The sequence below is a fragment of the Ceratotherium simum genome, chromosome 8 (assembly GCF_057802395.1).
Source record: "Ceratotherium simum simum isolate JZ-2026a chromosome 8, ASM5780239v1, whole genome shotgun sequence".
NCBI classification, from domain to species: Eukaryota; Metazoa; Chordata; class Mammalia; order Perissodactyla; family Rhinocerotidae; genus Ceratotherium; species Ceratotherium simum.
The window spans coordinates 41,806,669-41,822,859 of record NC_141907.1 but is presented as its reverse complement, the minus strand read 5'-3'; the positions used below and the strand labels follow the sequence as shown (position 1 = coordinate 41,822,859).

General features: G+C 35.2%; 1 protein-coding gene across 33 annotated transcripts in view; it reads right to left on the bottom strand.

Annotated features, from left to right (window-relative positions):
* FIP1L1 (factor interacting with PAPOLA and CPSF1) overlaps positions 1-16,191 on the bottom strand; it is a 71,029-nt gene that overhangs the window by 46,034 nt on the left and 8,804 nt on the right. For 12 of the 33 annotated variants that reach the window (XM_087434326.1, XM_087434328.1, XM_014787290.2 and 9 more), the window contains 5 exons: positions 13,038-13,102; positions 12,434-12,541; positions 11,888-12,018; positions 11,525-11,593; positions 3,123-3,232 (listed from right to left, as the gene is read on the bottom strand). In XM_087434326.1, the coding sequence (XP_087290452.1) occupies positions 3,123-3,232; positions 11,525-11,593; positions 11,888-12,018; positions 12,434-12,541; positions 13,038-13,102 (483 nt within the window). The remainder of the gene's footprint in view (positions 1-3,122; positions 3,233-11,524; positions 11,594-11,887; positions 12,019-12,433; positions 12,542-13,037; positions 13,103-16,191) is intronic. The other 21 variants (XM_087434332.1, XM_087434325.1, XM_014787304.2 and 18 more) reach the window with 3 other exon arrangements.

Sequence of the window (16,191 nt, the reverse complement as noted above, 5' to 3'; positions counted from 1 at the left end):
TTTATTCACACACTTCTAAATGACTCTTTCAGATCTTTTCCTCTCTTCTCAAACATTTAACACCTCCTGCCACTCTCCTTACTTTCACCAGATAACTCTGCATCCTATGCTGCTGAGAAAAATTGAAGCAGTCAGAAGAGAATTTCCAGTTGTTCCCACCACTATTATCTACCCACCTACCCTCACTGTATCCTTCCTCCCCTCCTACTACTACTGAGTGAATTGTCTATGTTTTTTCTTAAGGTTAACCCCTCCACTTGCATATTACATCCCATTCCCTGTGACCTTAAGGATATTGCTCTAAATAACTGTCCCTTCTTATTTTTTGCATCATCAGTTTTCCCATCCAGTAACTCATTCTGGTAAGTATACAAACATGCTGTAATTTCTTTCATTCTGAAAAAAACCTTCTCCTGACCCCACATTTTCCTCCAGATACTGTCCCGTTTCTCTGCCCTCCCGAAAGAAAAAAGAAAAAAAATCCTTCAAAAAATTGTCCATATTTTCTCATTCTTATTTCCTCCCCCCATTCTCTCTTGAATCCATTCCAAAAAGTCTTTTCGTAATCTTCACCTTATACCACTGAAAATGATCCTGGTCAGGATCACCAACAACCTTTGCATTTTAAAATCCAAGTCATTCCTCTTCTTCCGGGCCAATGAATCAGTATTATTTGATAGCTAATCATTCCTCCTCCTTTGAAATACATCCTTTCCAAGACATACACTTGGTTTTCTTCCTCCTTCACTAATCATTCTTCTCTACTGGTCTCTTACTGGTTCATCTTAATTTTTCTGACCTGTAAGGGAGTGCCCCAAGGCTCTGTCCTCTTACCACTTCTCCACCAATACTTATCTCTTAGGGCCGGCCCTGTGGCTTAGCGGTTAAGTGCGCGCGCTCCGCTGCTGGCAGCCCGGGTTCGGATCCCAGGCGCGCACCGCTTCTCCGGCCATGCTGAGGCCGCGTCCCACATACAGCAACTAGAAGGATGTGCAACTATGACATGCAACTATCTACTGGGGCTTTGGGGGTAAAAAATAAATAAATAAAATCTTAAAAAAAAAAAAAAAGACTTATCTCTTACAGTCTAGTTCAGTTTCACAGCTTCACTTAAACACTACTTAAACACAGATCACTCCCAAATTCATATCTCCAGCCCACACCTTTCCCCTTTACCCAGATCCATATATCCACTTCCTATGCAACTTTTCCGCTTGTATGTCTAATAGGCATCTCAATTTTATCATATCCTAAACTCTTAGTCTTCTCCCTTCAAAGATCACTCCCCTTGTAGTCTTTTCCATTTCAGATCTAAAAGATGTAAAACATCTTTTGAAACGTATCCAGTATCTGACTCCTTCTCACATCTGCACCACTACCACCTCGGTCCAAGTTACCATTATCTCTTGCCTAGATAAATGTTACAACTTCCTAACTGGCCTCCCAATTTCTGCCCTTAATCCCTCTGTATGGGATCCCTCTTAATGAAACGGTTGAGACTTGAAAAATCTAAAGCAGATAATTTCATTCCTCTCCTCAAAATCTGACAGTGACTTCCCATTTATTTCACTTATGGGAAAAGCCAAAGCCCTAATAATGGCAAAATGACCTACATAATCTGGTCCAAGTTCAAAAACCAGAAAAGGGGGAGGAGGAGGGGCAGGCAAAGTACAGAAAAATTATTTATCTTTAAATAGTTTAACTAGTTGGATTATGATAATAGCAAACATCTACAGAGTATTTATTATGTATGTACCACTGTGCTAAAATAACTTGTTGAATTATGATAATAGCAAACATCTACAGAGTATTTATTATGTATGTACCACTGTTCTAAAATACTTTATATAAATTAATCTACTTAATATATATAACTACCCTCTGAGGAAAGTATTATTACTACATTTTACAGATAAGGAAACGAAAAAGTAACAAGATTAGGGAATTTACCCAAGGACACACAGCTAGTAAGTAGTAGAGCCAGAATTTGAACCCCAGAAGTGTGGCTCCTGAGTCCAAGCTCTTAATATCACTCTATACTGTAGAACACCATAAACTCAATGAATGAAAGTTGACCTCTTTTAAAATATGAAAAAAACAAAAAATACTACATATTAAAAGGATCAATATTCCTCAGCTATCATTAACTTCTTAACCAAACATTTTATGAGATTGCATTTAGTCTAAATAATCATATTTGGAAATGTCCAAGATGAGAAGAGATAGTCAAGATCCAAGATGGCTTTGTAACATTTAATCTCAGCTGAAAATTTCAAGAATCTTTATCTTAGGGCTAAACTACATGCTCCCATAAAATCTCTTCCTGCATTTGGATATTATGAAATATACTCTCTTACAGCAATTCAAAATTGCAGAATAACAAAACCAGAACACTGTATAAAATAAATTGAAGCAAGTAACACAAAAGGTAACTGATGTGACTGAGAACTAATAATAGTTGGGTTATTGACTTGTTTCAGGCCCAGAGAAGTAACTGATAAGTCATCTTTATCTAACCCAAGATTAAACTGCTGACATCAAACTTCCCTTGTCTTTGTTTATCCTTTACCATTTTCCTGTTAACAGGCTAACCATTTGTCAAGTTAAGTTAAAAAGACATTTGCCAGCACATTTGCCTCTTACAATTGGTACTTTGTGAAACTCAAAGTTAGGAATTATCACAACAAACCATAGAAAAGAAAATGGATTTAATTTGAAAGATTTCCCAGGCTGAAATTTCTACAATCTCTCTTACTAAAATCAGCAACACTTTTAGGCCAATACATCTAGACTTAGGAAGTACAATAATTCTTTATGTAAGAATAATAAGCACAGAAAAAGCAAGATCATTGTTCTCACCACTTCTCCTGAATGTAAGATTATTATCTCTTTACACACATATGTAACCATACACCATGCTTCATTTCTTGCTTACCTAGATTTTTTTAGATGGAACAGCACCCAGAAGAGTTTTCACAAAGAATTCATTTTGTACTAAAACAAAGTAGAATCTTCCAGTTTTTTGGTAGAACATTCAGAGCTTTTATACTCCATACAGTACTAACACAAAGTGAAGACACCAGTGCCTTCAGTAAATTGAGTTATAGTTGTCTTTAACTAACCTGCTTGGTGGGAGTCCAGTCTTGAACAAAGAAGGAGGAGAAGTAAATTCAGCTTTTGTAGATGGAAGTGCTGTTTCCTTCTCCGAATTTCCAGTTCTTCCCTGCTGTACCTTAAAAAAAAGGGTTATTAGCTTGTTTAACTTAGTAGAACACTCAAACATAACACACTGAAGATGTTAAAGTAAATTTGTAACATCTGATTTGAATTAAATATCAAGAATGTCTTGTTGCTGAATATTTAATAAAATTAACTGATTTTAGAATATCATTAGGTGAAAGGCACCAAAGATGGATCACAGGATCAAAATGTTTCCAACTATTAAAAAGTTCACATCAACGTCACTTAAAAGTTCAATAAACTATAACTCTCTAGGACTTTCATAAATTCCCTCAGATCACCACAAATAAGGGCAAGATACTTGGTTATGACTCCATGTTTCAGAGTTCAAGAAAGGCCTTGAAGAATATTCCCCTTCTATGTTCACTACCCTTATCTAAGAAGACAACCAGTGGCCATTTTAGCCATTCTAATCTTTTCTATTCAGACTGCGATATGCCATAACACAATGTTAAAAATCTGCTCCTGCACTTCCATACCATTTATCCCATTTTCCCATCATCATCAACAGTACCACCACCGTGCCATTTCAGTACACCTAGAAGCTTTAAGTCAGTTGTCTGTCTCCTTTATACCTCTTCTCCCTCTTATATTCACTTTCAAACCACCTATCTACCTACTCTATAATTTCTCTCAGATTTGCCCATCCTTTCCGCTCCTACCAGATCCTATGAGTGTGGTCCAGTCATACTCCTTTCGACTGGTGTTAATATCTTCTTTATGCTCTTTTGCTTTCATACTCACCTTATCTTAAAATCATCATTAATTTATTAAATTGAAACAAACTAAGTTCAAGTTGTCCTACACCTGAGTAACATCACACCATATTTTATGCTCTATTTAAATTCTGCTGCCCTGTTCAGTCTAAATTCAGCATCTCTCTCCTTCCCCATGAGGTAAAGGCCAAGAAAATCTCTGACACCTTGACTCTGATATATTCAAACCACTGATTCAATTCCAGAAACCATCTACCTCTCAAATAACAGTTATGTGAGAAAAAGAAACCCTTATTTATATATTTGAGCCATTATAGTCAGATCTCCTATTAATACTATTGAACCCAAACTCTACTGGGTGCGTTCATATAATTAGGGTTTAACATTGACATTTTATTTTAAAATGAGTCCAATGCTTAAAAAAAAATCCATTTAAAAAGCACCGATCCTAACGAGGGATGATGAGGATCAGCACTAAGACAATGAGGATAGAAAGAAAGAAATGGATTTGATAGACACTTGACAGGTAAAATTTACAGAACATAATGACAGGGGAAATAAAAATGATTCATTCATCAAACATTTATTAAACATCTATTATGATGTTTAATATGCTTCTGGTATTATGTACCAGAAGCTCAGATTACACAGAGAAATAGAACAAAATCCCAGACCATGGGAAAAGACAGACACACCAACAACCAGAGTAAGAAAATAATAGCTATGAAAAAAATATCTATGGGATAAAAGATGCTACGAGAACACAGAAAAAGAAATGCATTACTCATCCTGGGGATGCCAGGAATACTCAGAGTTGACACTATGGTCTCAACTGTTCCCCTGAGCTCCAGTAATTTATATCTAACTTCTTACATGTCTAATGAGCATCTCAAACTTACCACAGCTACTGATTTCCCACAATCCCCCAACCTGATGCTCTCCGAGCCTTCCCTATATAAGTAAATAGCACAAGCATCTACCAAGTTGTTCAAGAAAAAAAAAAATCCTAGTAATTATCCAATACATATGAACATCCAATTGTCAATTTTACCTTTACAATATATACTAAATTCAACCACCTATCATTATGTTCACTCCTAACACCCAGGTCCAACCCTCTACCACATCCCAACTGCTAAATTAACTTGTCTCTCTGCTTTGGTCTTACCTCTCTAAAATCCATCCTCTGTACACAGCCAAAGCAATCTTATTAAAAGTGTAAATCAACTCACCTCTCTTCCCTGTTCAAAATTCTCCAATAGCTTCCCAACACAAACAGAATAAAACATAAACTTCTTATCATGGCCTACAAGGATTTACAAGGTACAGGCCCTGCCTACCTCTCCGACCTTGTTTTTCTCTATTCCTCCCCAACTTATCTTTAGTACGCCTGGTCACAATGGCCTTTTTTCTCGTTCTTTTTTAACATGTAAGTTCCTCCTTCATGAGGGCTTTTGCACTAGACGTTCCTTCTGCTTGGAATATTCTCTCCCCAGATCTCCTCATGGCTACCTCCTTCTAATCATTAAAGTATTGTTCAAATGTCTCCTTGGAGTGGCCTTCCCTGACCATTCCCAAACAATCTATCAAATTATCATTTTGTATTTTCTTCATAGAATTTCTCACTAGTATCATTATCTGAAGTTATCTTATTTATTTTGTTGTATGTTTATTGTCCTTCTGCTGCCACTATAACATAGGATCTTTTGAAAACACAGATGGTGTCCAGTTCAAATCTGTATCCCAAGTGCCTAAAAACAGTGCTTGGAATGCAATAAGTGCTCAATATATATCTGTTATTTGATTGACTTTGGGACTCAGCTTAAACGTCACATCTTCAAAGCCTTTCATAGGACATGGAGTTCATAACTATATAATTTTCGACATGATTATCTAATTAATACCCATCTTTCCCATTAAGTCAGATGAACTCTAAGAACACAGAGTGTCTATAATGTTCACCTCCTCCTCCCTCCCCAAGCCTGAAACATTCCCTTGCATAGTCAATGCTCAACTAAAAATTGGAAAGGGGGCAGGGAGAAAGGTTGCAGAAGTGGAAGAGGGGGAAAAAAAAGAAAGAGGGAAGAAAACATAGATGAAAGAGTATCTACAATAGGGAAAAAGTGAGAAAAGGTTATCAGGAAGACAGGGTACATTTTTAAACATAAGAATTGCTTGTGTTTCGTAACTTAGTTTTCTTTTCTCCTTAATTTCTTCATAATGTACTCATTTTATTAAACAATTCTGAAAACCCTCACTATTTTAGCAACCCTCCTAATTAACCTGCAATATCATTATCCACTTGCTTGTCTTCAGATGTTGCACTCAGGATTGCACAGACTCACAATTTGTTTAACCAGAACATAATCAGACTATTTTTTCACACTACCTAATATTTTAAGAAATGACTATAAGACGCCATGACTGATTTTCTAAAAACAAATTCGTGTCAGATCTTACATATCCAAACAAAAGTTGACTGAAATCTGTAGCTTGAGAAGCTATTTACCCAAATTATGTTACCAACCGTACGAAAACTTAGTTTTGTGAAATTTCCTTCAGCTGCCCTTCACAGCATTATTTATAAAAGTTTAACATCACAAACAAAACAATATCTAAAAAGAAATTTGTTAAGTAAATTGTGGTACACTCAAATAATGGATTATGGAACTATTTAAAGTGTTATTTATCAAAAAACTTTAATAACCTAGGAAAACATTTACCACGTGTTAAGGTGAAAAAGAAAAAGTAGAAAACCACAAAAATTATCACAATTTTGTTTCAACCCACAAGAACAAAAAGATTGCGAAAACAACAAAATTTAGGACTTTGAAAGCAGATGAAAAAATAGTAACTGACTGAGCAGACCAAGGAAACCTGAATCCTAAGTCAGCAATGAGAAAGCAAAGACATACTGATTTTCATAGTAGGACCCCAAAAGGTTCATGAATTGACAACTCGCTCCCAGAATATTTGAATTAGCCAAGTATAAACCCTCTAGGCATGACACTGGAATGTCTTCTCTGAAAAATCAGATTACCATAAAAAGAAAAAAGAAAAAACAAAAAGCAAAACAACCTGAAAATACTAACATCAAGGATTGTGAAAAAAGCTTACTCCTACAGTAAAACCTAGTCAGCAAATTTTATTTGCATGCACAGACCCTCCAATCACCTTTTTGGTGGCCCACTCTCTCACGAGTGAATGGCCAAGGGTCAAAAAACATTTGAGAAAAGTCAAAGTCAGAGGCCAAAAACAACAAACTTAAAAAATCAACTTAAAGAAAACAGACTACGCAGGAAAAGAAAGAAACAGCCTATCATTAATATTAATATCTTTTGAAAGATAGAGGAGGAAAAAAATACTCTATTACTGCATGCATGAACAAGAATAGGATGCTACAGTTAAATGTTGAAGAAAAATCTTCCCGGATATTAAAAATATAACAGCAGAAATGAAAAAGTAAATAGGAGGGTTGTAAGGTTGAAGAAATCACCCAGAAAATGGAAGACAAAGAGATGGAAAATAAGAGAGAAAAGATAAGAAAATTAAAGGACCAGCATAAGAGATCCAACATTTGAATAGGAGGTCCAGAAACAGAAGAAAGCAGAGAAAAGTAAAAATAATAATAGAAGAAAATGTCCCAGAAGTGAAGGATATGTGCTTCTAGATTAATAGGGTACAAATGAATACTTGGTACAATGGATGATACAGACAAAGACACATAGTTGAGAAATTTTAGAACACTGGTGACAAAGCTCACATATTTTCACAGAGGAAAAGAAAAAAATCACCTATGCATGTGTACACACACGTATGTGCATGTATGAACACAGAAATATTTTAAGAGAAGGTTGTAATCAATTTTTTCTGAAACACACACCTTACCTTACTAGTCACTCCTCTCTTGCCCCTCACTTCAAATTATATAATTACACAATTGTTTTTTGCACTCGAGTGACTTTATTTTTATACCTATTAAACTTCATCTCTCTTTATTTTGCTTAAAAAAATCCCACAAAACAAAAAAACTACTTATATTGAAGTATATATAAAAAAATTTAAGAATATCAAAATGTTAACTATCATTGAGGTACTAGAATAAACACATAGGGGTTCATTTGCACTACTCTATCTACTTGTTAGTAAGCTTGAAAATTAACTTTATGAAAAGTAAAAAAAGTTATTTTAAAGAGGCTAATGAGCTGCTTGTCTCTCACTTAACTGAGGATGAAAAGAAAATCTTTGCAGTAGATATGAAAAGAACTTAAATTATGATTCTTTTTTTTTTTAATTTTTTTTTTTTAACTTTACTTATTTATTTTTTTCCCCCGAAGCCCCTGTAGATAGTTGTATGTCATAGCTGCACATCCTTCTAGTTGCTGTATGTGGGACGCGGCCTCAGCATGGCCGGAGAAGCGGTGCGTCGGTGCGCGCCCGGGGTTCCGAACCCGGGCCGCCAGCAGCGGAGTGCGCGCACTTAACCGCTAAGCCACGGGGCCGGCCCAATTATGATTCTTAAATCTGTTTCTTTGTCCATTCACCAGTATAAGTTCGGGTCCTCGTTCATCTCGTTTCTACAGTACTGCAATAGCTCCATCTGGCCTCTGACTCCCTTTTCTCCCCATTACATTCTATAGCTTATCCTGGTGCTAGTTCTTTTTCTAAAAACCAGACTTGCTCGTGCTATTCTCCTACTCAAGAACTTTCAAATGGCTTCCTACTGCCTACACACATCTGCAGGCTAGTTTAAGATTAAGGTCTTGCGCATCATGGCCCCACTTCTACCATTTCCAGGCTTCTCTCCTACGATCTCTCTCATCCACCCCAACTCTCTTTCATGCTATCTGGTTTTGCTTGTATCACTCTGCCTACAATGTCCTATACTCCTCTCTCTCCTATTAAAGAAAACTCACTCATCTTTCGATTATCACCTCCTATTTAAATCCTTCTAGACTCCACAATGTAGGATAACCCACTGTCTCTGAACTCCCTACTGCACTTTGTCAATACCACCAAGATAACGTTTGTCACAATATGTTGTCGTTCATTCATATGTACACATCACTCTGATCCTGACCTCCTTGAATAAAGAGATCCTTTCTTACTATCATACTATCACATCTAGCACAGTGCTGGGCACAGTGGATGTGCTCGATGTATCAAGAAAATTGTGCAAGTTTTTTTCCTTCCATCTCTTTCTCACCAATCCTAATAATTCTAGTTCAAATGGTGGATAAATGGATAAGAGCTTGGACTTTCTTTTTCCAACCACACCATACACTGCTGTCAGGAAAGTGTTACTTATAAGTCACTTTCCTGCTCACAAGTAGGCAATAACTCCTCCAACTCATCTTCCTTGTTTCTAGGCTTTCTAGAAGTGAACCACACCCTCCAAAGCCATCTCCTACTCCTTTCCAAAAAGAACACTCTGATCCAATAAGGCTAATTTCTTAAATAATCCTCTCATCCACTTCTCAATTAACACATAAGTTTCTTTGCCCAAGCCATTTCCTCAATCTGTAATACTTTTTTTTCTCTTCTCCAGACTCAAGGCTTTGATTAAAATAGCATATGCTTCTCTACTATTGCATTCCACTTTAGACTTTTTCCTTTAAAAAGAGAGAAATAGAAAGGACTTACATATAGCACTCAATGTAATTTCTAATCCCAAAGTAATTTCTAATCAACTCTCTCATTTCTCCAATTTCTATAGCATTTTGTCTAAAATACACATTTTGGCACTTAATACGTAAGAAATTTACCTCTGCATATTTTGGATACCAATTACATCTTTTATAATTATTTTGTATTCTTTAGAGTTGCAAAGTAGACCGTAAAAAACAACATTTTTTTCAAAAAATATTAGTCCCACAGAAATCCAAGTGAGGATATTTCTTAAATTTATTTAAGGTGACAGAAACTTTTCCGAAATTCAATGTAAATCAAACTGCAGCCTGAAAATGTCATATGCTCCTACATACCATTGGTGGCAGATTTTGAGCCTTATCAGTAAAATATATTCTAAAGACCACAATAAAGAAAAAATGTGAGCCACACACATTATTAAAATACCCTATTTCCAAATCAGTATTTCTAACAGACGAGTAATATTTAAGCATATTATCAAGGCAAGAAAAACCATTAGACTACATTCGTCAAATTCAAGTCTGTATTCATTCAGAATCAAATAAATCAGAATAGAACAATGATCTCTCATATAACCACAAGAAACTTCAAAATAATTTTTCAATAAAAAATTCATTCACGATGGCTACTTTTAATAAGAGAACAGCCCCTATGAGTTTCTTTTTATTTTTTAGTTTTAGAAGTCTACTGCAAAAAGAAGACGTATACAAAACCTGGCAGTGCTAAGGCAGTTCTCATTTCTGTTAGAAGAAAATAAAAAGCACCACTGCAAACGAACTATTTCATCATCAAGACAACTTTTCTATCTATTCATTGTAATCATGTATAACAATATATTCAATGCCTAAATACGTAGATATCACCAAAAAGAACCTGACGACCATTTAAAATAGGATAGACATTATCACGCACTTTCAAAATATTTACAGCAGAACAAGAACCAAATACTTACCAAAGCAGGATGTAAATTAAAATTAAATTCTCTATACAGAACTGTGTCCAGCAGAGCGGCTACATCTGCGGATATAGCACATGCATTGCATAAGGCAGTATTGTGGTGGACAGGGCTGCAGTCCCAAGAGGGACACAGAAAAGCTCCTGCCCACAACTGTTCCCTGAGTATACAATCCAATCTAAAAACCACTCCCAGTCTTCATCCCAGTTTCACTCAATATAAGAATCAATTCTTAAGAATCAAGGTAAAGGAAGAAGAGTACAAATCAGGTTTCAAGAAGTTTGTAGGTTACTATGTACCACAATACGAAAATATAATACTGTTCTTTGGACTGGATCTGTGATAACATGAAATGGAGAAGCCAGAAGTCAGACTTGATACCCAAGTGGTAGCATCAATCTGCAAGTCCCCCACTAAACCTACTCCTTTTAATTATTAATTTAAAAAACCATTGGCTTTATCCTATTGAGTCTTTCTCAGACTCTCAGAGAATGCCTAAGACTCCTGACATTTCTTAAACCACAAGAGATATTACTCTGATGATTTCGGTGTCATTCAGATAACAAGCAGTATGCCATCTTCCTTATCATTTTTTAAAAGAAAATTAGGAAAAATAAGACTCCAATTCTGATAAAGATTATAGCATGATCTACAATGAGAGTTTAGCCTGCTGGTATGAACTTTTATATCCTATAAACAAACATATACTATGACTCAAAATAAAATCACGACATAAAGCAAGAATAGTTTTACTTGGCATTTGTTAGTATAATAGGCTATAAATTCACATGCTTGCAAAAGTAGAGATACAACAACAATCAGCAAATTTGTAAGTCACCAGGAAGCCGAAGGTTTGGAAAAAAGGTAGCTATTTCCACTTTAATCTCATCCCTTGAGTAGTGGTATGGGAGCAGACTCAAGAACAAAAAATGAGAGCAACCAAGGATAATTTACTAAAATTCACCTTAAAAAGATTGAATCTGCCATCTTGGATCTCTGCACCTGGTGTAACTTCCATAGTACAGTCTTCGGCCTAAGTTAAATAACATATTCCCCATTAAGATACCACACAATTTTTAATTGATAGGCCATATAAAGACAAACTAGCTGTGGCTAGTCTGTGACTTGAAACTAAGAACATCAGATAATCATTAATATGAAACTCTGAAAAGGGAAGGAAGGGAAAACACAAACATGGTAAAGAGAATGGAATTTTTAAACTATCATATAGCACTTAACCACCTTTATAGGGAAAAAGTGATTTATTTGGGGAGTAAAATTGGGACAGTAGAAAATGCTGGGGTATTTTGGAATGTTTACTAATTACCGTAATTTTATTTGTAGTAGAGGTAACTGGTATAACTTCAAGTCCCATTCGTATCCTCTTTTGTTTTTCACAGTAAGCTTTCCAGGTATCTTCATTAAACCCATAATTAAAGTAATCAGAAAGATCGGCACCTAAAAATAAAACACACTCTTAGTGTACAAATATTTCGATTCTATTTTTATGCAACATATAAAATACAATAAACTATAAAAATATAAATTTAGAGTTCTATCGGTCTTATCACCCCTTCTAATTTTACCAGCTCTCTCAATTACCACCATAAAGCAATGGGACTATAAAAATTTTTGACCAAATTATTTCCTTTAGAAATCACATTATAATAAAACAATATGCAAGTCTACTTTTATATAATGCTAGGCCACCAGTAAGATTTAACAACACAGGTTATTACTACTCATCATGTGCTTAAGACAACAAAAATAACATTAAAAAAATAATACTCTAAATTGATGTTGAAAAAAATACTTTTCTAATGACTGTTTATACTAAATCTTTTGAAACCGATACAATCCACAATAATCTTACCAGGTTTACGCCATGGTTTATCTTCAAAAGAATCCAAATCTACCTCCAAGAGTGGAACTCCATTAATGCTTCCAGGTGCATCAAGGTCTACCCCTTTGACTTTTGTTCCTATTTTATAAAATTACAAAATGGTGAAGGAGCTACAGTAGCAAAAAGCTGAGAGATACCATAGACAAACAGAAAACACTGACACCTTTTTACTATTGCTAGCACCAAATATGGCAATGCTTCCAAACAAATCATTAATGTCTACCATAAATAAAAGGTGAGGTCAAACTTTATGGTGTAGCTACAAGATAAACTGGATAGAGAGATTAGGGACTTGTTACCTATAATAAGGGATTCCTGTACCAATAGAAAGTTGCTAATTTTCATGTTTTAAACCACTGTTTCTATCCAGTCTGGAAGCTAAGACACGTTTTTACCTTTCAAAAGGTTGTAAAACAAACAAACAAAAATAACAAACCATGTGACAGAAACCCTATGTGGCCCACGCAGCCTAAAATACTTATTACGTAGCCCAGAAAAAGTCTGCCCATCTCTATGATATATGGTCAAAAGCTGCTCTTTTTAATTAAACTGTAATAGCTAATACAAATTTTACCTGTAGATCCATAAACTCTTCCTCCTGTCTTGATGTTAAGATTTACAGGTGCTGTACCATAACTCCTAAAAACAATAATAAAAATTACCCTGAGACACTTAAACTAAACAAAAACAGCAGTATATTCAATGTGTACAAATAAATTATACACCCATATAGTAACTGGATAGACTGACACTGACTCACACATCCTAGAAAATGTTTTAAACTAATTTTAAAGGTCTGTCACTTGCTCAATAAAAGACAAAAACATAGTTTTTAAAAGTCTGACCTGTTTTCCATCTCAAAAACCTACCTGCCACTAACTCAATATCCCATTCTAACAAACTTCACAAGAAATTTGGCTGGGAAGGGAAGAATAGTTGATATGCCTTGTCTTCATTTCCTCACCTCCTACTTATTCAACATACAGCAATCCTGCAAGAATGAAATTTCTCGACCTTGTTAACAAATCCTGTGACCTCCTTTTAGTCCTTCCTGCATTTCATATTGTTGATAAATCCTCTTTCAAATACCCATACTTTTATCCATAAAATGAATTAATTTACGTAAAATTCAAAACTAAATCTAGGGTGAAAGCAGAACACTGTTTGGTAGTGGTAAATGGTTAATGATTGAGAGGAAACAAGATGGCGGTTTCCAGAATGCTAGTGATGTTCCATATCTTGATTTGGGTGGTGTTTACATGAACGTATACATTTGAAAAAATTATTAAGCTGCACTTTTTTAAAACTGAGTGTAATATACACGGGATAGAGGAAAAAAATACAAAATCTGGAGTCAGGCAGACCCAGGTTCAAATACAAGTTTTGTCAATTATTAGTTGTGTAACCTTGGCCAAGTCATGTAAGCCCTATGGACCTTGCATAAATTTTCTGTAACATGGGTTTATAGACAGCTCCTTACTTTTCTATACAATGCATTCTTGTATATGAGTAGTAAAATCAAATATACTAACCAAAATGGACTTAAACGAGGGGAGTGGGTAAGAAAGAAGGCTTGATTTCCATAGAGCAAAGATATTAGCAAGACCTCAAGTTACGGACAATGTTTTCAATGATACATTTCTCACCTTATTCACATTATTTAATTTGGTTCTTTACCCTCACAAGTTTAGCCAACCGGACTTATGAAGATTCACTGCTTTTGGTCTGCCTAATAATTTCCATCTTTTGTCTCCAATGTACTAAATTTATGAGACCTAGGGTATTCACTTACATTAGCACTATCATTTTTCTGTTTTCTGCCTAAAAAACAATAGGGATAAATGCAAAAAAATATTCAAATAATTGTATAATGCTCAACTGCTATAAATGCAAAAAGTATTTAGTAGCACAAATTAAACTGGTACTGTCAAGCAGTACTATCATTACCAACTTGAAATGTTTAATCATCTCATTGACTAAGTAATTCATTTAATAAATGCTTAAGTACCAACAATACATCAGATATAGTTCTAGGCTACAAAGAGAATGAGGAGCCAGACAAATATGGTTCCTGCCCCATGATGCTTACATGTGAACAATCTAAATGCATCACTGCAAAAGCACTTTTGGGGTATCTATATATGATTTACAAAAGTTCTAGCTGTTTCAAAGTCAAACATATGAAAGTCAAGGAATTTCTCTAAATGGTCCTCTTACCAAACTGCCAAAGGGAAAAACAATATTTATAAAAGGCTTAGCCATGAGTTCAATAAATGAACTTCTTTGCTTCCTATCCAGCCACTCGCCCTTCCCTGTTCTGCCTTTTAAAACATTACTTTTCTTTTCTAAAGCCAACAAGGCTTCGCATTCATTGTCTGTAGAGAAGCTTACCTATCTGGAAAATTGTACTTAAGCAAATCTGATACTGTCCAATTGACCCCCATGGGGTCTCACACTTCTCTAGATGCTAGTCTTACATACTTGGGTGTCTAAAGGAACTTCAAAATAACTGCATCAAAAAAATTTATTTTAACTTGCTCCTTCCACATTACCCATACATAGTAATATACTTTCATGTACTCAATTAACTGCCCTAGAAACCTCTAAGTCACTGAGTCCTTTATCTCCCTCTCCATCCACAACCAACTAGTTACTCATGTTATTTCTAGTTATTACTCTCTCAAATATATCTTATTTTCCCATCCATCCCTATACTACTGTTGCTGGCTTAGTCTGCATTATCATCTTATGTGGACAGTTACTTCAAATCTATTAACTAATTTTCCTCTATCTAGTCCATCTCAACTACTGTGGCTAGAGTTATCTTTTCAAATAATCTGACCTGCCTAAGTCTTTCAAGGTTCTGTGATAACACAGCAAAAACATCTTAACTCCCTCCTTAAGAGGTTTCAACCATCCTTTCTCATCTACCTTACCCTTCAGTCACGTGGTTCCTCCCAGCCATGCTTCTTCGACATCTAAGCAGTGTCCTCTGCCTACATCAGTCCTCTTCCCTGTATCTTAAGAATTATTCAAACAAGTTCAATATTACCTCCTTTAGGATATTCTCTTCAACACCTGTAGACTTCTAGCAACTCTCCTCTCAAAGCTTTCAAATCACTTTGTACATGTTTCTATTCTAGCACTTATACTGCCCTCAAAGTATTTTCTCATATGTCTGTCTTCCTCACTACTTCTGGTAAATAAGGACTATTTTATTATTTTTCGTATTCCTATCATCAATTAATACAGTGCCAGACAATCCATCTTTAAAGTCTTTACTGAATGGATGGATGAATCTCAAAGATATAGCTAAGAAACCACTTCTCTATACAAGACAAATTATTCCTACCCTAAGATTTGCTTTTCTTCATACCTCACTTATGAGATAAAATGAACTCTATAACAAAAGTATGTTACCTAAAAAAAGGCTATTTTGTACTTTCTAACAGCTTACAATAAACCAATTCAGTATTGTTCCTTGAACACAATTTGCTCTTTAAATTTGCTTCTGAAAATGCTGTACACAAAGTAAGTATTCGTCAAATTTTATTTTATCACTGGCTTTCTTTCAGTTTTCAAGAGCTATATCTTGAGATACCAAGGTTAAATAAGCTTTACACGCTTCAGAAAGATCTGTAACTTACTTTCAAATGCATAAAAAATTACATAAAAAATGGATGGATTAATAGATGAAGGCATGGACAGACGGATATTTACATATGTGA